Below are 27,981 nucleotides of genomic sequence, written 5' to 3'. Positions count from 1 at the left end.
TAAGACTAAAACATTTAAATACTGAAGAACGATTACATGTTGAAGAATTAATTGAAAAAAGTTCAGATTGTTTTCACTTGCCTGGAGAAAAACTTGAACATACAAATGTTTTAAAACATCGAATTCCAACGGTAAACGAAATACCAATACATACACGACAATACAGATTTCCAATAATTCATAAAGACGAAATAAATAAGCAGGTAAATGAATTATTAGATCAGAATATAATTAAGGCGTCAAAATCTCCATATAACACGCCTGTGTGGATAGTCCCTAAGAAGCCAGACTCAAAGGGGAATAAACGGTGGAGAATGGTGTTAGATTTCCGCGACCTAAATGATAAGACAGTAGGTGACGCATATCCACTTCCAAACATAACGGAGATATTGGATCAGCTGGGCGGCGCAAAATATTTCTCAGTGTTTGACCTTGCTTCAGGTTTTCATCAAATCAAAATGCATCCAGCTGATAGTCATAAAACAGCATTTTCAACGCCATATGGACATTATGAATTCGATCGAATGCCTTTTGGATTAAAGAATGCACCGGCAACCTTTCAAAGATTAATGGATTTAGTGCTTACAGGAATGCAAGGTAACGACATTTTTGTGTATTTAGATGACATAGTATTATACTCAAGTTCTCTTACAGAACATGCAATTAAATTTGAAAAATTAATTAAACGATTACGCGAAGCAAATTTAAAGCTACAACCAGATAAATGCGAATTTTTGAGAAAGGAAGTTACTTATTTAGGACATATAATAGGGGAAAATGGAGTCCGTCCAGACCCTAAAAAGATAGAAGCAGTACAAAATTTTCCAATTCCAAAGAGTGCCGAAAACATAAAACAATTTCTTGGATTGGCTGGATATTATCGTAGATTTATTCAAGGATTTTCAAAAATAGCTAAACCATTAACTAATTTATTAAAAAAGGACATTGATTTTAAATGGGGGGACAAGGAGCAAGAAAGCTTTGATATATTGAGAAATGCATTATGTCACGAACCAATATTGCAATATCCTGATTTTACTAAACCTTTTCTTTTAACAACTGATGCATCTGGAACTGCAATTGGTGCAATTTTAAGTCAGGGACAAATAGGGAAAGATCAACCAATAAGTTACGCTTCAAGGGTATTAAATGAAGCTGATAAAAATTATTCTACAATTGAAAAAGAATTATTAGCAATAGTTTACGCTGTGCAACATTTTAGGCCTTATCTTTATGGTGTTGCGGCCCCAATTAGTATTACGAAATAGATTAAGAAATACTGTTTAAAGAAAAGAATGTAATAATAAAGAAGAAAGACCGAGAATAACAATAAGGAACGCGACCGCGAAAGTCCGATAGAATTACGCAAGTCGAATCAGAACGAGATGAGTTGCGCGATCGGCCCACATACGACTGAGCAACTCAGCGATAACGAAGGACAGGACGAGGATACAAAAGGAAGCGACAAAAGGAGACGAGAGGGCAATGTGAGTCAGGGAGCAGACCAGTAACGGGCAATTTCTGTAATAACGGTCAACCAGAGTTAATTATACGGTCAGTTTATTAAAAATGTCGTGTGTTGTAATCATTAATAATCCCGCCTCCTCCGTGGACCGAAAGAACCCGGTGCCCCTAGCCACAACGGGGTACAACAAATGGTGGCAACGTGAGGGATCCAGTGGCAAGAAGACGGGAACGGCAGCTGAAACAGAAAAATAAGTGAATCAGTGAGGCAGTGCGACATCCTCGACGGAGACACGGCAGCCAGATTCAAAAGCAGCGGACAACACGGTAGCGGCCGACGAGGGACAAGCGAGCAGCGTAACCCGAGAAGGCACCGACCTACCTCGACGGAGGCTCACCGACAGATAAGGCGGCACGAGCACCGACCAGCAACATGCGACTAGCGACCGTAATGTAAGTCGATTAATCAAATTATGTAAAACGCAATTACCGTAGATGTCGGAAAACAAAAATCCACCTGCGGAACTAAACCAATCGTGGCTCCATAGCGAGACGTCACGACGAGCGCGTAGAAATAGGCCGTTAAGCCCCGTGCAAACGACCGAAGAAGTCATAAGTGATAATCGCGAAACCGTGCGTAGAAATTTAGACGCGTACTACTCAAGCGAAGTAGCGTAATCGAACCGAACAGCGTAATCGAACGCGAACAATTCGACGATTCTGTTGTAATTTTAGACGCGAGAGTAATAGGACAAAATAACTGCCCCGACGAAGATAGACTCCACCCCTCACACGCGCACACACAATCCGAAGACGCGGACAGTACGACCAGTAGGCTAACACACAGACGAGAGTTTTCATTAACCTCGTATGATAGCAGCGTATTTAATCCGCACGAGTATTATTCTGCCTCGAGAAACGTGAACGTAATCGAGATGGCGGAAGCAACCAATAGCAACCACGACGCGAATAACGTAAATGACAACGCGCAGATAACTCCAGAAGACGTAAACGCAGAAATCGACCGCCTTAATAGAGTGTTATCTCAAAGGAGAACACCGGCGAATAATCGTAACCGAATTCCCGGATTACAACCGGACGATAGAGATGCCATTCTCGACGAGATATTAAATGGAATCCGCAACTTACAAGACCGCGTAAATCAACTAGAAACGGCGAATCCTGAACGCCGCGAATTTGTCGCGAGACGCGAGCCAAGTAACCTCCCGTTCGAAGTAACGCACGGACGAACGTCATACGATATCCGGAACCAAGCGGAACGCGCTATCGGATATCTACGTTTAAAAGAGGCACGAGATATGATACCCGAGTTCGACGGATCCTCGAGTAAGTTACAAGAATTATTAAGCGCCGCGTTATATGCAATAAAAAACATAAATCCTATGGAAGAAGGAACGCTATTAGAAGCAGTATTATGCACAAAGCTAAAAGGAAGAGCGATGATAGATTTTCAAACGCGAGAGATAAGAGATTTCGCACAACTAAAGAAAGAATTAGAAGTTTGCTATCTGAGCCGCAAAAGCACAACACACTTACAACTAGAGTTTAATACACTTAAGCAAAAACCCGGAGAAAATGCAAGAGCATTCGGATTAAGAGCAGATAAACTAGCAATGAAGCTATACGACTCCATGATAGAGGGAAGAAATCACACGATAGAAAGCAAGCGAACTATATTAGAAACGATTCAACAACAGGCATTACAGAATTTCCAATTAGGATTGAGAGACGAGATCAAGTTACTTGTCCGAGCTCAACATTTCGCAACCTTGCAAGAAGCGATTGCCGGAGCAAGCGCCGAAGAAAAAGTAAACGGGCCAAGTGGAATTCCGCCGCGTCCCAAAAATAATTATGCGTACTCGCCGCAACCGCGCGATAACCGAGCGATATTACAATGCCAAAAATGCGGAAAATACGGGCATCACGGAAGGGAATGCCGTACCAGTAGATATGCGAACCGTTTCTCCTTACCGAAACCCGATAGGACACCCCGCGTAAACGCGATAGATAAAGTCTGCAATTATTGTAAGAAAGCAGGACACATGCGCGAAGAATGTTGGCTGTTAAATGGTCGACCAAATAAAGAAAGAACAAACCACCACAAACCTAATAATCCGAGAGGACAAAACAAAAACTTTTATCCGAAAACGAATGGACCGAGAAAAAAAGACAGCAATTCAGCCGCGAATAGCGATGAAGAAGACAAAGAGGACACAAAGCAGCGCCGACCGGCGTTAGAGTATCAGGTGTCACACATGACAAACAAGCCGCGGAAGCATGCAGGGCTGGACTTGATCACTCTGCCCATGCGAGAAGCGAAGCGCGAAAAAATAAATTTACTGTTTGATACCGGAGCGGCCGTATCAATAATAAAAGTAAAACATTTGAAAGGCGAAACAATGATAGAAGAGGATAAAATGGCCCTTACAGGAGTAACAGGTCATAAAGCCCATACGATTGGAAAATTTACAGCGACTATAGATTTGAAAAATAGAAAGATCAAGCACACGATATATGTCGTCAAGGATGATTTTCCGATTGAATACGACGGGATACTAGGCGTAGATTTTATAAAGAAGCATCAAACGTCATATAGTTACGAGTCAAGCTCAATACGCATAGGGAAAAGCACATTAAAATTATATCCGTATAAGAAAATGGTTTTAAAACCGCGAAGCGAGACAATAGTACAAGTCGCGACCGATAAAAATTCACTAGGAATAATACAGGCAGAAGAGACAATGCCAGGAGTGTTCATAGGAAATTGCCTAGTGATGCCAGAAAACTTTCTATGTCCGGCAAGCATACTGAATACGACTGAGAAGACAGTCGAAATGCTAATGCCGCAGGTGACATTAGAGGAGTTAGAGCAAGAAGAAGCAGAAGAGATAGAAGTAAACCAAGTAAACAAGGCAGAAGAAACAATGCCGCGTAGCGAAAGAGTCGAAAAATTGATACGCACGCAACACTTAAATGAAGAAGAAAAAAAGCCATTATGGAAATTTGCAGAGATTACAGCGATGTATTGCATGTGGAAGGAGAGCCACTGACATGCACTGATATCGTCGCGCATAAGATTACCACGAAGGCGGGCAGCGTACCGGTCAACCCAGGCAGCATGCTGATATTCGCTGAATGTTCGTTTTGTGTTAAATATGTTTATTGTTTGATTCCAAACAGTCAGCTAACAGTTCGAAAAATTCTAAGTTTAAAGAGTTAGGATCCAAACGTTGGACGAATGTTACAAGTATATTACGAATGAATGTTACAAATATATACAATACTATATATATTTTTATTATTATTTGTGCTCGAATACAAATGTTTTCGGTACATTTTACTTCAATATTTAAAAGATAAGAAATGAGGCATAAATTTTTTCCAAAACGGAATCTAAGACTTTTAATAATTTACATGTATAATTAAAATCAAATATTTTTTAGCTATTTCATATAGAAAAATCTCAAGTATAATAAAAAGGTACTTAAAAGGTATATAAAATATTTATAATAATTTACAATAATAATAGCGAATTCGGGCGCTTGCACTAGTGCGCACTGAGTGCAATCTTTTTCGGTGTCAACTGTCATGTATTCGGATTGTGCTCTCTATCTATCCCAGTGCAATCAGATTGGTGTATTCGGCAAATAACTGCTCTAGTGTAGTGCCGAATTTACATTCGAGCAAACGAAAAGTGTGAGCGCGGCAAGGCCCTCACGCGATTGGTCGCTTGAGTTGCGACAGTCGCAATTCAAAACCGTCGTAAAGAGTAGCGAGACAACGAAAGTGAAAGACGTATGTCGAAGATACGCTGCTGTAAGCCGAATAATTTGTGTTAAAATACACTGGGTGCTGTTCCTGAAGAACTGTTATTATTTATTGGCTTTGCTAAACGCAATCGTAAGAGGATCTCGGATGCCAATAACCTCCCCTGCTCTCCGGTCACCTTGTACAACCGAGCCGTTTGCCAAGCTGTGAAGTGTCGTGTATATTTTAATTACTGAACAGTAAACCCTATATTATGCCAGGCAAGTTTGTTCTTTATTATTCTGGAATTTACAGTTTAGGAATTATCTTTTTCTGTCTTAATATTAAGTTACGATCCAGTTATAATTATAACCTTTAAAGGTTAGATTAATAGTTGCTTTCTATTTTCACAAGTAATTCTGACAATGAGGAATGTATTTTTTACTCAGACATTATTATTTGTTTATTTAAAAAATCAAGACAATGTTTTTACAAACATTACAAGTTTATAACCTCACTTTTAATGTAAGTCTATTACTTATTACTTATACTTATTAAAATTAAAATCTGCACACGGTCTTGAACAGATTATAATATATGGATTACGTATTTTAATATGCTTATATGTCAGTTATTTTCATTCTTGTATGCACACAGGACAGATATAACTGGCGTTTATTCTTTTTCTTTCTCCAGCAACATGCTACGCATATGAACGTGCAGTTATATATTGTAGATCCTTAGTTATATATTATCCTCAGTTATATATTGTTATATATTGTAGGTCCTTAGTTGAATTTTATTTTTTTTAATGAAAGAAAACGTGCATTTTTAACTGATTGTGAATTATAACATAACAAGTATTATCTGATGTTTTGTGTAAATGGAAAGCAACTAGTTAGAATTGTAATTATGATGATTGTTGTTACTACGATAATTGCTGAAAATTGATTTTTTTTAATGTTATATTAAAATAATTTCAGGTTAAAAAGTTCAGAAGCATCTGTTTACTTGATCTTTGAATATAAGTATCAGATTATAACAAATATTGTCAAAATGTTGAGAATATCGAAAAGAAAAGTTGTTGGTCAACGTCAAATTCAGAAAAGAGCAAAAATATCAATGGATTCGGTGCACATATCGGATGATGATTTCTTTTTGGAAGAGGGGACATCAAATTCTACTACCACTGTTTGTTCCTCAAATGTAAATTTTTCTCATGTTAGTGCTGTCTCGAATGATGAATCTACGATCTCTTCAATTACTGACAATTATTCTGTGGATTTTATCCAAACTAATTGTGATGCTGAGAATACATCTGTTTTGCAAATGCTCGAAACAAATGTAATATTACCTCCAACAAGAATAGCTGAAATGTTTAATGCTCATGATAGTAATTTGTCAGAATCAAATCCAGAATCAAATATTGAGCCGTTAGTTGTGCGACTTCGAAGGTGGTATTGTTCTTCTCATGTTAACTTGACTCAGCTGAAAATGTTGCTAACTGCACTCAAACCTGATCATCCTGACTTGCCTTTAGATCCACGGTGTATAGTACAAACACCTGTATGTGTGAATATGAAAATTTTGAACAATGGTAGTTACGTTCATGTTGGTATTAAACAGGGACTTGCAAAACGTATGGAAAGTGGAATCAAACCAAACTTTTTGCAATTAGGTGTTGATATAAATATCGATGGTTTGCCAGTTTCTAAAAGCAGTTCTATTGATGTTTGGCCCATACTGGGTGGATGCATCGGATTATATGACCAAAGACCATTTGTGATTGGTATTTTTTGTGGATCAAGCAAGCCGGAACCACTGAATTTGTACCTGACGGATTTTATTAACGAATTTAAAGCTATTCAGAATGATGGTATTAGTTACAATAATCAAATGTATAAAGTTTTTATTAATTGCTTTATTTGTGATGCACCAGCTCGTGCGTACTTAAAGCGTATTAAGAGTCACTCGGGCTATAATGCATGTGAGAGATGTATACAAGAAGGTGAGCATGATGGTGCAAAAGTATGTTATGATTCCAAATCTTCAACTGCAAGAACAGATATATCTTTTAATCTTCAAACAGATGAAAACCATCATATTGGCGTGTCTCCACTTACTGAATTATCTATCAAGTTTATTACTCAATTTCCTTTGTGTTCTATGCACTTGTTATGGGAAGGAGTGACGAAAAGATTCCTTAGCTATCTTATACTAAAAGCTAAATCAGGAGCAAAATTAAGAGCATCAGACACAAATAAAATTTCTTGTCTCCTGAAAGAGTTTTGTATTTTTATCCCAAGAGAATTTGCTCGTCAACCTCGTTCCCTACACTATGTTGCCCGGTGGAAAGCAACTGAATATCGGCTGTTTTTACTATATACAGGAGTAATTGCTCTTAAACAAGTGCTTTCGCAAGAGTTATATGATCTTTTTCTTCTGTTGCACGTGGCTACAAGAATAGTTTCTTGTGAACAACTTGTAGAGAAGCAAACTTATGTCGATTTTGCAGAAAAACTTTTTGCAGCTTTTGTTGAACATTGTGCGCACCCTACGGTTTTTGGACCTGGCTTTGTATCATATAATATTTATAGTCTTTTGCATTTATGTGATGATGTTCGTCGTTATGGTGTAATAGAAAATTTTTCTGGATTTCCATTTGAAAATCATCTGGGAGTGATCAAACGCTTGATTCGGTCTGGTGCAAAAGTTCTCCAGCAACTTGCTCGACGGTTGGCTGAAAGAAACTATTTGTATGATTTTCAACAAATTCCACTTACGTCATGGTTGCCTTCAGGTTACAATTCAATCACACATGAGTATAAGACATTGTCAAACAAAAATTTCACTCTTTCTACAAATTTAAAAGACTCATTTTTTTTCTCAAATGGGAATGTTGCACAAGTGAAAAAAATTATCAAATCTGGGAACAGAATTGTTTTGATTGCTGATGTTTGTGAGGATCTTCATGATTTCTTTGAGAATCCAATTAAATCTAGCAAAATTGGCATTTGGAAATTAAATAGTTGGACTCATCGTAATGTTTCTATTTCACTAGAGACAGTTTACGGAAAGTGTATAGTTCTTCCATTTGAAAATGAACGTATTGCTCTGAAATTACTTCATACATGTTAAAAGGTGTTTGCATACTGTTATACTTTTATTTCACTTTTTTGATATTAATTTGTTAATGTTTAGAATATCTTTTGCAAAAATATGGCTTTTTCTTTTTTTTTCCTTTTTTTAAATCTTTTTTGATGTTTTAAAATTAGACTTTTTCGGCTAAATATGTTATTTTTATTTTTAGATTGTTTGTATGCAGTGGTAGAATTTCCACCTGACCATACAGGTGAGAAATCACAAACTGCAATTATACTAAAATCGTGGCTTTTACCAGACAAGAAATGCTGGTGGCCTGCTCATCTGAAAAGCGACGTTGCAATTCAGAAAGCTTTAATATCACAGCAAGAGCCTGATGAAAATTATGTACAGTGTACTTTTTTACAAATTCTTCATGAGTACCGTATGTATAACTATATTTGTGCTTAATGGTAATATAAGTTGTTTTTTAAAACATTTAGCTCAGTATCAAATCATTAATTTATTTGGTTTAAAGATACGTACAAAGATGCTCGACTTGGACTCCGTAAATCTGAAGTAACAACAGACTTGGAGACAAGCAAGGAAGAGTCTGCCAAATCTTCAAGAGGACGCCATATTAAAAAAAGAATAATTCATGAAGATTCTGAGGAAGATGATCCTCCACCCAAAAAATCATCTGTTAAGGCACCTCCCGTTTTTTCATTTCCAGAGAGTGATAGCGAATCAAGCGATCAAGTGCGCTCTGAGATTAAAAGTCAGGCATATCCGGTAGCTAAGAAAAGTGTTGAAAAAAAGATGTCAAAGAAAATATCTAATCTAAATGTAACAAAGAAAAACAATGTATTTAAACATAACTTTCAAGTGAATAAAAACAAGCAGTTAGAGCAGAGCTTACCTCTGCATCGAGACTGAAACAAAGTAAGTTTTTAATAAATTTATTGCATTACATTTATGCCATGCACATCATGTTATTGTAATATTACTGAACGTGTTTTTTTAGAACTACTTGAAAAATGCTATACAAGCATGAAATTAGATAAGTTTCCTTCTCTCTAACAAATCTCCACAAAGATATCTTGTAAATCAGCTTCTGCTTTTCTTTCAGCGATGCAAAGGACTTCTAATCAAAAAGATAAAGTACACTCTGCTTTATCTTTAAAGCAGAGTACTGAAATTAAGGAAAAATCTTTATCAGTTACACCTTCGAAGAAACACAATAAAAAAACTTATTCACCATCTTCTCCTTCAAAGCAGTGGATTTGTGACCAGAAAAGAGCGCACTCTACTTCATTTTCATTATCTAAACAAAGTAAGTTTGAAAATGCTGTGCTCAAGTAAATGTTATTTAAATTTTTATTTAAAAACCTATAAAGTTTTTTAATGTATTTTTATTTAATTATTCTTTTTATTCTTTTTAATGTGTTTGCGTTATACAGTTTGTGTAATTCAGTACATCTGTTTTGTTTGTTACTAGATAATACAATTGCAGAAATTAATATGAGTGAGTCTCCAGTCTGTGGTCAATCCTCCAATGACTCAGATGTTGAATCTTTATCTTCATTTCTTAGTAATAATAATAGTGTTGAGTCTAACATGAGCAAATGTGACATAGGAAACAGCAATGTTGAGAATTCACCAAAGAATAACCATAGTGATGAATGCGTTCATAACAGCAATGATGACAGTGATGTTGAAAATTCAAAAAAAAATAACTACAGTGATAAATCTGTTTCTAGTAGCAGTGATGACAGTAATGAAGATTCCGGTCATGTTGATGAAGCACCAGGAAAGATCTCTGGCATGGGTACAATCCTATACTTAAGTGCCTCTTTAATTTTTGACATAGAATGGATTAAATTTACTCTCCCTTATCACTGTTATCATTACAGATATGGTAAAAAAATTAGTTTATATGATGAAGGTAGTAAAGAAAACTCAACGTAACCATGGTATATTATTGGATGAAGTGGTGCAACGACTTAGAAACAAAGGAATAATTACATCTCATCCTAAAGGAATGCCACAAATACCTCTACAAAACATTAATGCCGCAGAGGAGATGGAAAAATGTTTAGCTTCATCCACAGCAAAAATGGAGTACCTAGTAAGTACAGATTTGAAGTCCGTTCACTACTTTCCACGGCAAAAGATAAGATATTTCTTTACAATAAACTTTTGGGATTAAAGAAAGTGTTAACACTTACAGACTAAAAGACTTTCCATCGAAGGTGGGACATCAGTTGAGGAATGTGTTAACCGCATTATGAATAAACTGATCACACGCGCAGTTGGCAGTTTATACAGTTACATGGGGAGAAAACAAAAAGGGAATGCACAGAAACTTGCTTTTTCTTCCACAAACATGTGCAAAGTTGTCAAAGGTAATAATTGCTTCACAATTATAGTTTATATATTAAAATACTATAAAAATGTAATAATATATATTATAGAATTTTTCTCTTTATAAAACGATTACAAGATTTTTTGGTTAGCTGAAATTGTGTCATAACTGTGTTAAAACAAATTAAATATTGCTTAATCTTTTTTTTCAGATGCAGTATTACTCATATATCCAGATGCTAATGGGAGAATTATTGACAAAGCAATAATGGATTATTTGCGTTACTGTCCTTTTAGGAGTAATAAATAAGTTTCTAGAAATATTTTCTTATATAATACATATATACACTATATATAAAATGTTTTTATATATATAAAATATTTGTCTTCGCAATAATACTTTTTTTTTAATTTAACTTTAATATGTCGTACATATAATATCTAATGGTAATTTGTTATAAAAGCATAGTAAGAAATTTTATTGATTTAATGACAAATCAAAAATATTATGTTTTATTATAATTATTGGTATTTAGTTTTTATTTTTTATTGTGCAAGTCACATAATTATTAACATATGTTAATTAGTGTATGTTTCTTTCAAACTGAAATGTGATATGTGCCAAATTTATTTTGTATTAAGTTATAATTTTCTATTTAATTTAAAAATTTTTTAATTTAAGTATGAAATGTAGAGTTCAATTTACTTATTCAGTCTAGTAAAATACAACTTAAATGCAAATAACTTACTTGTTTTATTTTGCCATTTCTGCAGTAATGATAATACAAAGTGTGAGTATAAATGACAAATCCAAGAAACGAATCCATATTCGAATATTTGATGAATGTTCTCTAAACGTGATACCGTAATGTTTCACGAACATTTTCCGAACATTCTCCGAACAAAAGTTATGAGCGAACTCCTAACATTTAGATAACTGTTATTTCAGTAATATTATAACATTCAACGAACATTTAGCGAATATCAGCATGCTGCCTGGGAACGTCCGACCGTACCGCTTGCCAGAAAAGCACAAGGAAGAAGTAAATAGACAAGTGAAAGAGATGTTAAAAAACGGAATAATTAGACCTAGCACGAGCCCGTGGAATGCGCCGTTGCTAGTAGTACCGAAGAAAAGAGACGCATCAGGAAAATTAAAACTGAGAGTGGTAATAGATTTTCGGTTTGTAAACGATCTAACGGAGGGAGATTCCTTCCCGTTGCCAAACATAACCGATATCCTTGACCAACTGGGAAAAGCAAAATATTTTACCACGCTAGACCTCGCCTCGGGATATCATCAAATCCCGATGGAAGAAGAAGATAAAGAAAAAACAGCGTTCTCTACACAATACGGACATTACGAGTATAATCGAATGCCTTTTGGACTGAAAAATGCCCCAGCGACATTTCAACGAGCGATAATAGCCGTTCTAGCAGGACTAGTAGGATTACAATGCTTAGTATATCTAGACGATATAATAATATACGGAGCAAGTTTACAAGAGCACAATAAAAGGTTAATAGAAGTACTAAAAAGACTGAGAAAGTACAATTTGAAATTACAGCCCGACAAATGCGAATTCCTTCGGAAAGAAGTGACGTATCTCGGACATGTAATAACAGAAAACGGAATCTCGCCAGATCCTTCAAAACTAGAAGCAGTAAAAAGCTTCCCGAAACCAACGAAGGTAAAAGACATCCAGGCTTTCGTAGGATTAGCCGGATATTACCGAAGATTTATTAAAGATTTCTCAGCAATCGCCAAGCCACTCACAAAAATGACCAGAAAGGATATCAAATTCGAGTGGAACGCAGAACAACAAAACGCATTTAAAATACTTAAAGAAAAATTAACTACAGCACCGGTATTAAAATACCCGGACTTCTCCCAAGAATTTGTAGTGACGACCGACGCGTCAGACTACGCAATCGGAGCCATACTGTCACAGGGAAAGATAGGTCAAGATCAACCCGTGGCGTATGCGAGCAGAGTACTATCAAAGGCCGAGCAAAATTACAACACTACTGAGAAAGAATTATTAGCGATAGTATGGGCGGTGAAACACTTCCGACCATACGTTTATGGAACAAAATTTACCATAGTGACAGACCATAAATCATTGGTTTGGCTATTTAACGTAAAAGACCCCGGATCCCGATTAATCCGATGGAGGTTAAAATTAGAAGAATACGATTACACTATCGTACACAAGGCCGGTCAAGAGAATAACGCCGATGCGCTGAGTCGACATGTGCCGACAGATATCAACAAGATAGAGAAGGAAGAGAACAACGAAGAGGAGAGCGAAAGAAAATACACAGAAGAAGAGAAGCAACGTATATTATACGAATACCATGATGCACCTGTAGGAGGACATCAAGGTGTGGAACGCACCATAAACCGAATAAGGTTGACGCATAATTGGAGAAGATTAACTCGAGACGTCGAAGATTACATTAATAAATGCGAATTGTGTCAGAAGAACAAGTTATCGCGGAAAAATAAAGCACCCTTAGTAATCACAGACACCGCGGACAAACCGTTCGAAAAATGTGCTCTAGATATAGTAGGACCACTGACGGTGACCAAAAACGGAAATAAATATATCCTCACGTTTCAGGATAATTTATCAAAATTCAGTAAAGCGATACCCGTACCTAATCAAGAAGCGAATACAATCGCGAAAGAATTTGTCACAAAGATTATCTTTGAATACGGTATCCCCGACAAAGTACTGACAGACCGAGGAACGAATTTCCTTAGTGAGATATTTAAAAGCACGTGTAAATTATTGAAGATCGAAAAAATTTAAACAATGGCGTACCATCCTGAGAGCAATGGAGCATTAGAACGCTCTCATAGGACGTTAGCGGAATACTTGAGACATTATATTAACGCGGACCAGACAGACTGGGACGAATGGACGCCATACGCAATGTTCGCGTATAACACGACGCCACACATGGCGACCGGGTTTACACCCTTTGAATTGGTATACGGGCACCGAGCGACACTACCGACGGCACTGTCGCAACCACCCAAACCAACGTATACTTACGACGATTACGCGCAAGAGCTGAAAGAAAAATTAAGAGCGACACAAAGAGTTGCAAAGGAACATTTGCGGAACGAAAAATCTAAGGCCAAGGAGACGTATGAGAAGAAGACAAAAGAAATCAATTTCCGAGTGGGAGACAAAGTTCTCTTGCACGACGAAACGGTGCGTAGAGGGAGATCGAAAAAATTAGAATCCCCGTGGATAGGACCGTACGAAGTAATTGAAAAACACTCAGACGTCAATTACACGATCAAAAAAGGACGGAAAACCACGCGAGTACACGTAAACCGATTAAAGCCCTTTATAGAACAGTAAAAAGCGCAAAAGAGCAAGCAATAAAAAGTAGGCGATAGAAAGTAGACGAGATTAAAAAATAAGATAAATAAAATAATAAGTACCTACCAAACATCAAGCACGGCGAACCATCCGCACCACCCGTCGACCGGTGGCCACATCCACCGAGACTTCCAAGGGCATGATGGGCACCCATGTGCCCGGAGGTGTTAATAACACTTCCGCGTAGGAGGGAGGGGGCGACGTCGGCCCCGAGCCCAAATTCGCCGCCACCCGCGCACTAGGCGCGGCACCCACACTCACGGCACCCGCACGAGCAGCGCGGAGCCAATACGTGCGCCAGCACGCATCGCACGTGGATGGAACAAAAAAACGATCGCAGCATATGCACCTCATCTTGCAATTAAACAATTTAGCGCAACAAATTTAGCAAACAAATACTGCTCAGCTCTAAGCGTCAAGAGCGACTAAACGCGCGATGAAAAATTAAGGAGAAGGCATAGCAAGGCCAAGAAAAAATTCAAAGAAAAGTAACACGAGTCCTTATCTTACAGGACGCTGATCGTCGTCCAGCACTTCGCGAAAAAAGCGAAACTTGAGACAGCACCATCGTACGAGATACGACAATTCAGCAGCGAGCCGGGAATATACTTTGAGAGAACCGGACAATTACAACAGGTAGAAGCTACATGGAAATTAGCGATCAAAATAGACATAGCAACCCTAGGAAACCGATATCACCAACTTCAGGAATTTCTACGGCAAACCGAAGAGTTATGCGACACGATAATCGCAAAGGACACGCAACAGGCGTGCAAAAACATCCTCCATACAATAGAGAAAGATAACGAAAAATTAACGCAATTACTAACGCGATTACAGTCTATATATAGAACAAACGATAATAAACGTGGTTTAATAGATGCGATCGGCACGATCAGCAAAACGCTGTTCGGCACTATGGATGCCGACGACGCAAAACACATACAGGAGCAGCTTGAACTGATACAAAATCAGCAACAGACTCTACGGCACACCGCAAAAAGTCAATTAAAGGTGATAAATGCCACAATAGGCCACATGGAGGCCTTAGAAAAATCGTTATATCATAACGAGCAACTGCTGACGAACGTCACGACACGGATACAGGTGGGCACAGCACTGTACGCCAAAAGAGAAGAAGTAGACGAACAGTTATTAGTACTAACCACAATTACAGAAGAGCTAATAGAAGACGTGAAAGACATGATAGATTACCTCACCTATTCGCGAGAAGGAGTCATCCTCACTCGCTTATTACCGATAGAAAAGATAATAACAGAATTAAAAGAAGCGACGTCACAACTGACGCGAGGAGCACATTTCCCATTTAAAGTTAGACTGGAGAATTGGAACGACATACAAAACTACGTAGAAATTAACGCGTATTACGATAACCCGAACATTTATACGATAATTAAATTTCCCGTGGTAGCTTACCCCGTGTATGAAATAATAAAAACGACACCACTACCTATCCACAACCACGCGAATATTTTTACATTCTTAAAGATTACTCACAACATTTTAGCGATAGACAAAGAAAATCATAATTATATAACATTAGAGGAGCGCGATTTAGATAAGTGTAAAAGAAACGGAGTAAAATACGTATGTAACCAGATTTACCCGATATATTTTATAAAAGCCGACGCACCATGCGAGGTGCAAGTCTATGTAAAAACGCCAGGGTACGTAAACACCTGCGAAAAACGCCAGATACTATCTAATGTAACCCTACGGATAACAGTAAGCGAACCACAAACGTGGCTGTTCTCGACGCCGAAGAAACAAAAGCTAACAATCCAATGTAACGACCAGGCGGAACAGAAAGTAGAAATCGAACGAACAGGAAACCTAAGTATAAACGAAAATTGTAAACTAACCACACCCGACGTTATTATAAAAACAAAAAGACAAACAACGATGAAACAAATAGAAGTGCACTTAGCAGATTTTAACCTAACACTAACAAACGAAAATAAAAATACTAACGAACAAGCGAAAAAAGAAATTAAATTAGAACCTGTAATTAGAAATCCGAACGAACTAATGGAATTAAGCCTAGACATAAGCGACATAAATAAAGAGTTGGAAAAATCCCAAGACACCCTAATAAAAAATCCCTACATCATATACCCCGTAGGATCGACACTCACGATAATAATAATACTAAGCGTAATAGGAATAAGTATCTATGTAACAAAAAGAAACAAGAAACGAGCAAGAGCCCAACCGCACATACAGGGCGACCTAGCGATGTTATACTAGAAAATAAGAAATTGTAACCCCAGAAAACAATAAGGAAAATAAACCACCCTAATAGAAATAGGAGTAGGATATAAGCAACAAAACATTGTCACGAAAACTACAGACCGTAGTTTCCTTCTCTCAAAGGGGGAGGGATGTTGCGGCCCCAATTAGTATTACGAAATAGATTAAGAAATACTGTTTAAAGAAAAGAATGTAATAATAAAGAAGAAAGACCGAGAATAACAATAAGGAACGCGACCGCGAAAGTCCGATAGAATTACGCAAGCCGAATCAGAACGAGATGAGTTGCGCGATCGGCCCACATACGACCGAGCAACTCAGCGATAACGAAGGACAGGACGAGGATACAAAAGGAAGCGACGAAAGGAGACGAGAGGGCAATGTGAGTCAGGGAGCAGACCAGTAACGGGCAATTTCTGTAATAACGGTCAACCAGAGTTAATTATACGATCAGTTTATTAAAAGTGTCGTGTGTTGTAATCATTAATAATCCCGCCTCCTCCGTGGACCGGAAGAACCCGGTGCTCCTATCCACAACGGGGCACAACAAATTATTACCTAATCTGGGTGGTCCCGGCGGGCACGTGCGTCGCCTCTACGCGACGACGGTCCACTCCGTACTACTGTACGGAGCGTCTGTATGGGCGGAGAGGATGGTGGAAAACCCCGCCCTCTGCAGGCGGCTCGTGGCTATCCAAAGACACATTGTGAACCGGGCAGCCCGTGCATATCGGACCGTCTCGCACGTGGGGGTGACAGTCCTCGCCGGTATCCCGCCGATAGACCTCCTCGCCGTAAGTCAGGCGAGGACCTATCGGCGACTAAAGGAACTTGAGGCCGAAATAGGCCTCATTTTGCCTAGGGCGAGGGCTGCGCTAAAACTGCAAGAGAGTGAGATCCTTCTTCAGGAGTGGGAGGACAAGCTGTCCGATCCACGTCTCGTCTCCGGGATGAGGATACGTGAGGCCGTTCAGCCAGTCCTGCGGGACTGGATCGCCAAGAAGGGGCGCGGACTTACGTTCCATGCGGCGCAGGTGTTCTCGGGACATGGATGCTTCGGGGAGTACCTGTGTCGCATTGGGAGGGAGCGCACCACCGGCTGCCACCACTGCCCGGAGGAGGTAGACTCGGCGCAACATACCCTAGAGTTTTGCCCGGCGTGGGAAGAGGAGCGCCGAGTCCTCCGGGCGGAGATTGGGGATGACCTCTCCCTCTCGGCTGTCTTTTCGGCGGCGGTCGGAGTTCAGGGGGAGGTCAAATGGAGAGCGTTCACCTCCTTCTGTGGCCGAGTCATGGCGCAGAAGGAGGCGGCGGAACGCGTCAGAGAGGGGGCAGCCGGACTCCCCCCCTCTGACAGTGAGGATAGCGGCGGCGGTAGACAGCCACCACCGCCGCCGCCGTCACAGCCGCGGAGAAATCCTCACCGTGGCGGTGACGGCAATGCGGGGGCTAGGAGACATCGGTCGTCTCCGCCGGCGCGTCCGCATTTGCGGCGCGTGGGCGGTGGCGCCTCCTCCTCCGCTGCCGTCTCCCGCCCTAATACAAGGGCGAGAGTGGACGGTAGTAGTGACGACGAGGGGCCGCGGCGGCCGCGCAATCGTGGTCGTCGCCCCCTTGTCGGGTCCTCCTCCCCCTCTCCGGAGGGGAAGGATAGATGACAATGGGGAGCGGGGACGGGTATCCGCCGATTGGGACGTCGTGGGTTTGGCTGCGGGTCTTTCAAGGCCCGCCCCCCATCCCCCTCTTGGGGATGGAAGCTCTGCGGCGGTTACCGGGTGGCTCTGCCCCCACTCCTCCCCTAAGATGACGCTTGCTCCAAGGGGTAAGCATCGGAGCCGCGACGAATTGGTTGCTCCACGTTAGTGGGCAATCGGTCGAGGTGCGGGCGTATGGGCGGGGTAACCATGCGCCCGCTGTAAAAGACCCCGTCACGAGGAGTGGCGGGTTGGGGTTAATGCCCCCTCAACCCGCAACGAAGAGATTAGACAGGCGATGGCCTAAGGGCCATGGGGGGATTATCCCCAGAGACAGACGCCTAGCTACAGGCGCGGCGTGGAGGTGGTGGCGGACGAATCATCGCGTTTCCCGCTGCCCCCTCACCGCATGGTAAAGCACGCCGTGAGGGCATTCGCGGGGTTTTAGCCGGTAAGAATCCGGCACTCCCCTCGTCCCTTTCCCCGGAGGGCGAGGGGGTCTTCCCCCTCTTCGGAGGGGGCTACTGGGGGGCCGGGCTTTGGTCAGGTCTCCCGGTAGTCGAAGATTTCCCCGCGTTAAAAAAAAACGGTAAAATACGGTGAAATAAAATCAAATACGGTAAAATATGGTGAAATAAAATTAAATACGGTAAAATACGGCGAAATAAAATCAAATATGGTAAAATACGGCGAAATAAAGTAAAATACGGTGAAATAAAATCAAATACAGTAAATACGGCGGAATAATATCAAATACGGTAAAATACGGTCAAATAAAATCAAATACGGTAAAATACGGCGAAATAAAATCAAACACGGTAAAATACGGTGAAATAAAATCAAATACGGTAAAATACGTTGAAGTAAAATCAAATACGGTGAAATACGGTGAAATAAAATCAAATACTGTAAAATGCGATGAAATAAAATCAAATACGGCAAAATACGGTGAAACAAAATTAAATATGGTAAAATACCGTCAAACGAAGTAAAGTACAGTAAAAATTCGTGAAATCCACAAAAAAGACATTAAAAATGTAAAAAAAACGCCAAGTATGTTTCACGCAAAATAATTTAATGAATAATATTAGAAAAATAAAGAAAATATTTACTTAAAAAACACAAAAAAAATAAATATAATGGCATGAAAAAGAAGTGAAATCAAAGTATTATTCCAAGTATATTTATTAGAACAAGTAATATTATTTAAAAAACACAAAAAATAAATATAACAGCATGAAAACGAAGTGAAATTAAAGTATTATTCCAAGTACATTTATTAGAGTAAGTAATATTTCGCAAGATATATATTTTGTGCGTGAATTAAAGGAATACAATATTTTATAAACCATCTCTCAAAATTACAGTAGACCTAATGTAGGATGCAGAAGACATTTAAAATGTATGAAATACAACGGCATGATAAAATAAAAATATAGAATATAATAGATAGCGTAACGAGAGGTGCAGAAATTGAAAAGGGTTTAGTTACATCGATAATAAGCAGAGACAACAATCGAAAATGGACATAATCTCCAGCAGCATCCTTGGCGTGCCCGGATGCTGCTGGAGATTATGTCCATCTTCGATTGTTGTCTCTGCTTATTATCGATGTAACTAAACTTTTTTCAATTTCTGCACCTGTGACGTCACGCAAATTAAATTTTATTCTCTTTTTCAAAAACTCCTCGGAATCAATTATAATTGCCTTGTCCCTGTCATATTAATTTTAACCTTCGCCACGACTCTATCCGAACTAAGATGGCTAAAACGTTACAACCGCCCCTTACCATACGATCAATGATGATTCAAAAACACACCCCGGTGGCACCGTAATAGCGGTAGGAATCAAAGGACAGAAAAGGATTTAGTTTCATCTCAGCGAAGAAACGTCAGACTGATAACGCGAGAAAAATACTCAGGTTACCAGTCGCGCACTATTGTCGCATGACCTAAGTGTCCTTTGACTCCCTCCAAAGCTTCCTTAAAACTCACTGGAAGGGAATTAATCCTAACCAATGACAGTCGGAGAAACCTCCCAGAATTACCACCTCTATTCGCTCATTAGCAAATCAGAACACGGCAAATTCGGCTAGCGTTCAAAATTTCCACTATAAAAACCACGTACTCAGCCGGAGCGGCGCGCATTTTTTTTGCATAATTAATCGAATCTTTGTCTCTCAAACTAACGTCAGTGGGCTTTCCGTACTAAAACTGCTCCGGCTGGTTGACGAGCTTGGGGCCTTCCGTTCCCGAGGATTGATTGGCGAATCCAGGAGGTGCTCCTTCCGTAAGAGCCAGCGTGATAATAGTAAATTTAGTTTTAATAATCGAGCGAATTAATAATTTTGTACTCCTTATTCTTATAACTTGTGGAGACCGTAATAAATTCAATGTTAAACTTTAGCTTCGCAAGTATTATAAACTACCCCCTGTTCCGTTCCTTATCTACTAATTAAAATAAACATTGCACATGAATCAAAGTCAATAACAATTTATTCCTCAGAACCCCATACTATAAAACAACAGCCGGTTCCCGGCTACTGAATAAAGATACAATAAAATGTTCCCAATTACTCCTGTTTGAGACGTTATTGTAGAATAAGATTCTTGCTTCCCTTTCCACGCACCGTTCCAATAACGACACCTCTCGCCAGTCCCGGGATACAGTCGGTGTATGCAGACTTTCCCGAAATAACAAAGGAGAGGCTTCTTTTCGCTACGCCGAGGTAGTAGTGCTAAAAGAGGAAAAAACAGTGTTATATCGCGGTTAGCACCAATTCGAGCATTTGTCCAAAAACCGTGACGTAACAACCTCTCGTTACGCTATCTATTGTATTCTATATTTTCATTTTATCATGCCGTTGTATTTCATACATTTTAAATGTCTTCTGCATCCTACATTAGGTCTACTGTAATTTTGAGAGATGGTTTATAAAATATTGTATTCCTTTAATTCACGCACAAAATATATATCTTGCGAAATATTACTTACTCTAATAAATGTACTTGGAATAATACTTTGATTTCACTTCTTTTTCATGCTGTTATATTTATTTTTTGTGTTTTTTAAATAATATTACTTATTCTAATAAATATACTTGGAATAATACTTTGATTTTACTTCTTTTTCATGCCATTATATTTATTTTTTTGTATTTTTTAAGTAAATATTTTCTTTATTTTTCTAATATTATTCATTAAATTATTTTGCGTGAAACATACTTGGCGTTTTTTTTACATTTTTAATGTCTTTTTTTTAGTGGATTGAATTTTACAACTAACCGAAGCAACTTGCAAAGTCGCCGAGAGTCACTTTCCGATCGCGCGACTTCGGGTGACACTCATGCCTAAGCTATTGATTTTAGAGAAATGCCTTCCCGTACTTTTTTATAGGAAATTTAATTCTCTACAAAACTGTGCTATTTTGCTGTATCTCGAACGGTTTTTCAGCGTTTTGAGTGAAAGGCCAATTTTTTATGGTTTTTATTTTTTTTGCAAAAACGAGCGGAGTTGACGAACGAGTTGACAAAACTGATATGTTTTTATCAATGCCATTTACTATCGAATGTCATATAAACTAAAAGCCCAAATTTAAATTCAATTTAAGCCCCAAATAATCCGTAACTTGACTGGTCTAATAGATATCATGCACGAAGCATAGACGACATATGAACCACCCGTGGTATAATAGAAATACATGGCGCAACACTTTGTTTTTTTCTATTTAGCGCCATAATTTCCGACAGCGATAAGTAGGTATACGTGACGAATTCTAACTCGAGAGCTTCGAGGAGGGGTATCAGGTTTCAGCGAACATGTTTGAACATGTTTCGCGGTTGATGTCATGCGGAGGGGGAGGGGGGGGAGTATACGTCTTAATAAAGAAAAAACATCCTACCTTAGCCCCCTCTCCTAAATTCCAGAGCGCTGATTGCGCGTTCCAGAAACATTACTCCCCCCCTTTCACCATAGTTTTGGAAGTTACCGCGTATATTCGATTAATTTTACAACGACGATCAGTCTTGCATCGGCCGCTTGTATCAACGGTCCGCTTCTCATAACCGAGAGAAAGAATGTATTCCGTTGAAGGAAGCAACGACGGCGGCAACAGTGGCAGTAGACGTATGAATTATTACGTACCGATTCACGATGATGATGAAACTTCAACGTGTGAGAACAAGTAAATTTTGTTTAATTTATAGAGTTTTATATTTTTATATCTTTTTGTGAATTGTATTATTTTGAAAGTAATCTCATTATTTTTTTCTACAGCATTTTGTTGGAGCGGTTCGTATACTAGGCATTGACACCAACAGCTTATAAATATTTGAATATTGGAATCAGCGTGAAACCTGTGTTCTTTGTGGAACTACTTCTCGGTGATAACCGAGGAAAACAGATGGTGTTGGCTCATACAACGTGGACAGCGCTAATTGAAAGATGTGCTGATATCAAACGATTCCTGCAGTCAACCGCACCTTCATCAATGGCGATTCGAGATCTGGTTATAAAACTCGTAAAAATACGTGATGCGAGTGTTGTAAAATTTACATTACATAATAATTGCATGTATATGAAATCATCGACCGTACTTTTCTTATTCGAACTCGAGCACTGCGTCGAACATGAATATTTCAAGCTGTATTAAAATACAAATGAGGTAAATATTTGTAACCATTTTACGAAGAAATTGTATAACCGATAAATGTGATGCAGCTAGAATCTTGCGCGACGTTTTTGATAAAAATTCGATTATTGATTACGAATTATTAGCTTATGCTTCAGATAATATTGTATACGATGCGACACATAATAAATAAATTAATGTTTATATGATAAAAAATTTATTATCTTTCTATTCCAATTATTTATTATAAAGGAAAAGCGATGCCTTCGATAAACATCAGCTCGTCGATTGTGAGCTTCCAGCTTTATTTTTAAGTGCGCTTCTGTAGTACGTAAGAACAAAAAAATATGTAAAAGAAAAAGAATAAAAATGTATTTTTTAAATATAAATTACTACATAATTTCTTCGCACGCATTTCCATTCGAGCCGTATATGCGACGTCCGCCAGAACTCCGGCTGCTTGAATTTACAAACAAATATCGCATATTGTAACATAGAAGCGAGGCGCCGATGCTCCGGCGGACGTCGGCGCTCGCCTTTGTAGTACGAGACGTATATTGCGACATTATATCATTATATTTTTATACACCGTCATTATATTTTTCTCTGGCGACTTCTCCGTTCTGCAACCGTCATTGAATTCAGTCTCGTCGTGGCTGTGAGCATGTTTAAATGTGTTTCGTCCGGAAATATTTTTTTAGGATTGGTGACGCAGTTAGTCGCCTTTGTTGCGTTTGCGATTCATCAAACTGATTCCGTATTACATTCCGTCAATCAATAGTGAAAAGTTCTCGAACGTGACATTGTTTTTTGTGATTAAACTAAGTTTTCTGTGATGTCTTCGCGCCTTCCCCTGCAAGACGCAAAAGACATTGAGAAGAGCGATATTCAGAGGGGAGGTATTTTCGAGTTTGACAATTTAGATTTTGACGACTCTGATAGTGATCAGGGGGGGATGCCCGCTGCTCAGCTACCCGGCATCTCACGCGGGCGGGCGCTGCTGAACGCTGCCGGCCTCACGACCATCGGATGCAGGCGGGACGCGATCGTCGGACGCGGGCGGGCGCAATTTTACGCCGACTACCTCGCGCAGGGTCGCGGGTATCGTCCTACAGCGGAGGACAAAAGATTGGCGGACGAGGCGTTTGACGCATTCGAATTTAATCACCGTGTGGCTGTGGCTCCCGTCAACCGCCCTGACCGCCAAAATCAGCGAGAAATACTGTTAACCACATTCAGATTGCTGACGAAGGGCCGTGGCCGCCTAACTCTGCGGGAAGCTCTATCGGCCGCGAGAATGAGGATGGAGGGCCGCGGCCATGGGCCCCCCCCCCTCCTCGCCGAAATTAAGGTAGGACCGCGACTGGCGCGACCGCGCACCCCTACGCGGACTCCGCGCCGCGCGGCGCGCGGCGCGACCGCGACCGCGGACTTCCCCTCCCGCGGACCCCGCAGCGCGGGTGAGTCATCCCGGTGAGTCATACCGGACATGAGTCATCCCGCCCGCCCCGCCTTTCCCCGCGTAATCCTATATCCATGAAATCCGATACTCCGCCAGTAGGTATAGAAGGCCGCTTCCACCCGGGGGCAATGAGGGGGGGGGGGGGAGGGGGGGTATCGGGTTACGCGGGGGGGAGGGGGCGGGGTATCGGGTTACACAGGGGTATCGGATTACGAGGGGGTGAGGGGGAGGGGGGTTTTGGATTACGAGGGGGTGAGGGGGAGGGGGGTATCGGATTACGAGGGAATGAGGGGGAGGGGTGGTGACCTTGGCATACCACATTTATGACTTACCGGGATGACTCATATCCGGGATGACTCATATCCGGGATGACTCATCGGGATAAATTTTTTGCATAACGCATAACCTCTGGTTTTACCGGGATGACTCACCCGCGCCGCGGGTCCGCGCCGCGCCGCGGGTTCGCGCCGCGCCGTGCCGCGGGTCCGCGCGGGAAGGGTCGGCGTCGCGTCGCGGGTCCGCTCGCGGTTGCGCCACGGGGTCCGCGTAGCACTTAATTACACTGATGTGTGTACGATATCCATGTTAATTTTAATACACTTTGTTGATGTAGACACTAACGCGTTTAAATCAATTAGACGTAAATTTCTCCACCGTCCTCTATTCTTTTCCAATATATTTGGTAATTGAGAAACATCCAGTTCGACACCGTCTGATACTACAGATGATACTCAGGCGGCAAACGGAGTATGCCATTGTCGTCTCTATCCAAGCTCGCTCGCCAATCAGACGTAAAATCGCCGTCCTCAATTCTTTTCAAATATATTTGGCAATAGAAAAACCTCCGGTTCGATTGGCGATCGGGGATTCCGATTTCGCGACGGATCAGATATCTCGTTACATCGACTCTCCACAAATCCGATCTGCAACAATTCCTCACGAGTGGTTCGCTGATTTTTACAATCGGTTTCCTGATTTTAGGATTCCACACCGGTTTGCACAATTCTACGTACTCGTCGCTCATATTGATTTTTTATAACAACCCCACTACAAACTCGATACGCGGTTTGCGTAGGCAATCAGCACCTCGTCCACGAGGAGAGATCGGTCCCCCGTCAGACGGAAGAGGTCTTCCCGCGCGCGGCCAGGCGCGGATATCGTGCCGAAAAACGGAAGCCGAGGCGCGGGAGAAGCGCCTTCAAATGTCTCTATAGCGTTTTCAAACTGGGGAGGATCGGGCCTCCCCAAAATTTCACTGTCTTCTATGTCTTTAGGTATAAAAGGTTCGCGCGGAGACATCACAGAATCACAGAACACGTCCGAACACGCGTTCATACACAAAAAAACTCATAAAAAAACACGTGTACCACTTTGCGCTTACTCGATGCGACTGAATTCAATGACGGTTGCAGAACAGAGAAGTCGCCAGAGAAAAAAATATAATGGCGGTGTATAAAACTGATAGCAATACGTCTCGCATTACACCTGCGAGCGTAGACGTCCGCTGGAGCATCAACGCCTCGCTTCTATGTTATGATATGCGATATTTGATTGTAAAATTCAAGCAGCCGGAGTTTTGGCGGACGTCGCATATACGGCTCGAATTGAAATGCGCGCGAAGAAATTATAGTATAATTTATACTTAAAAAACAATCTATCTACGCAGTACGTAAAAGACAAAGGAAGAAATGACGTCATCGGGACGATGATCTACCCGATAACGCGTCGAACCTGTCGGAACATGTTCGTCGTAAACAACATTTTTCTAGAAAAAGGGGGTGTTATCGCGCGTAGACTAAACAATTTCGCGCTATTTTTTTACAACGCAGTACGCGAGACAAAGGAAAAGATCTTTCAAAAATCAGTTGGAGCGAGAGAGATAGCAAAGGGTATATAACGAGGGATGAAGCGCGTCGAGCCGCAGTAGTGAGATTTGAGAGCTATACATCGATCGAAAAGTAACGCGGTTTCTTCGTTATTGTATGGTTGAACATTATCATGTGCAAGTACTCTGTAAAAGAGATTCTTTTATCGCTCAGTCGCAAAGATGTTCGTCCTGCTGTCGAGACCTTCAGACATTCGCGATTTTAGCGTCGAACAGCTGCAATTCGTGCCGAAAGCCGTTCTGTTGCAAATGTGCGGCGATCACATCCACTACGTGTGGGACAAACTTCCGGAGCACATAAAGGTGGATTTGGAGGTTCAGACCTATCGTCGCTGTGACGAACATTGGAATCAACCGTGGCAGGAAACGCACATCGACGGTCCCGCTCCAATGATTAAGGATTGCGGCGAATGTCAGCGAAAATAAAAACATTAGCTTTTTCGCGACGTGAACATTTTTTAATAACAGTGAACAAGAAGAAACGGTGCTTATATTTGTGTGAAATAGATCAAACATGGATCAAGAGAATTTTTAAGATTGTGACAAAACTATATATACGTAAAACTTTTGATTTTTTTTACTTTACATTGTAAACGGGGACAATTGAAATGGAAGAAATAATGAATAAAATGACTATGTATGCGTCCGATTCCGATTCCGATGACTCGCTGCAAAACAGAGCGACTCCATCACCGAACTTATATGGTGATATGGCGGGGGAGCGGAATCGCTGGAGTCAGGAGATGAAGGAGGACGCTCGCTGGAATCTGACGACGTACTCTCTGCGAAGGGCGATCGGAAATCCATGTGTGCGGGAAGAACTGTGGATACGAACAATAATAGCTTTCGGTAATAGATCGGAACGGTATATGAGTGGAGTTGCGATGAAAATTCCAAAGAGATTCCGTTACATGAGCGCTGAAGACGAAGAGGCGTTTCGCGATAAACTTTGGAATCGGTGGGATAGAGTTAAATTCGAAGTACCTAGGAACAGTGAAGGTGATTACGCCGTATGGTCGGAATACTATCGCTTGAATACTCTACAAGCACGAGCTGCATTGCGCGAAATGAATGAAGATTCGAGCAAACAACTCGAAGAGAAAGAACAATAATGATGATAGCGAGTTTGAACTGAGTTTGTGCGAAATAGATCAAACATGGATCAATTTGAGCAAACCGAACGCGATCTATTGGAGCTGTCCGACCAAGTCGCTACCTTGGGTGAATATTTCATATGGGCGCTGCAATGCACGGAATTCGTCGAGCTGCTCGAAGAAGGTTGTCGTGCCAAACGTCCGCGGCTCTCAATCGGGCAGAGGCAAAAGTTGGTTGCCAGAATCGCGCGACTCGAGGGTGCGAAGACGCGATTGGAAAGACAATTTATCCGTAGCGGTGGTGATTATGCGAATGCCGGTAACAGTGGCGACACACGCGCGACAAAACTCGTATGGCGAGAAATCGACGCCGCGTTCGAATCGCGGATAATGACCGGTGCGGTAATTAATACAGACCATGTAGAACCGCGGCAGTTTTTGGAAGACGCCTGCAGCGTAGTGTGCAAGCGAGTGCGAGACATTATAAAAAAACATAACTGTGTCAAAGTGAACACCGCGTTCAACGGGGAGTTTGTGGCGGGTGATAAACGTGCCAATAAGAGTTTTAATACAAATAACAAAGAACTCTGTCGTACATCGCACTTGCGCGAGTGGTACGAGCGGCACGTTATCGAGCCCACATTAGCGAAACTCGAGGAGTTCCAGGAACGCGACAGTGGGTGGGCGTTGACGCGAATCCTCAATTTGACGGTGAACGTCAACAGATACAATCCTTTGCGCGCGGGGTGTCACTTGAAATTGCCTCAAGACATTAAAACGAAGAATGCGGTAATCAATGTACTGTCTATGGACAATGCGTGTTTTGCGTGGTCAGTGGTAGCCGCCTTGCATCCAGCCGAAAGACATTCA

At 40.7% G+C, this 27,981-nt stretch overlaps 1 protein-coding gene and 1 long non-coding RNA gene across 2 annotated transcripts; both read left to right on the top strand.

Annotated features, from left to right (window-relative positions):
• The first annotated feature begins 7,398 nt into the window (after positions 1–7,398).
• Positions 7,399–9,972, top strand: LOC139781373 (uncharacterized). The gene is made up of 3 exons (XM_071720237.1): positions 7,399–9,255; positions 9,443–9,646; positions 9,812–9,972. Exon 1 carries the CDS (start codon positions 7,399–7,401, stop codon positions 8,368–8,370), a length of 972 nt encoding a protein of 323 aa, XP_071576338.1. The 3' UTR covers positions 8,371–9,255; positions 9,443–9,646; positions 9,812–9,972.
• A 299-nt stretch (positions 9,973–10,271) lies between these two features.
• On the top strand, positions 10,272–10,979 carry LOC139781366 (uncharacterized). The gene is made up of 3 exons (XR_011720516.1): positions 10,272–10,441; positions 10,544–10,718; positions 10,890–10,979. It is a non-coding gene; the product is annotated as an uncharacterized lncRNA (long non-coding RNA).
• Positions 10,980–27,981: the final 17,002 nt, after the last annotated feature.

Source organism: Temnothorax nylanderi, unplaced genomic scaffold, assembly GCF_030848795.1.
Source record: "Temnothorax nylanderi isolate EJ_2023f unplaced genomic scaffold, tnyl_v1.0 TNYL_tig0332_pilon, whole genome shotgun sequence".
Lineage (NCBI taxonomy): Eukaryota > Metazoa > Arthropoda > Insecta > Hymenoptera > Formicidae > Temnothorax > Temnothorax nylanderi.
Note: the sequence above shows the minus strand (reverse complement) of the source record. Positions and strands in the feature narration are given on the sequence as shown.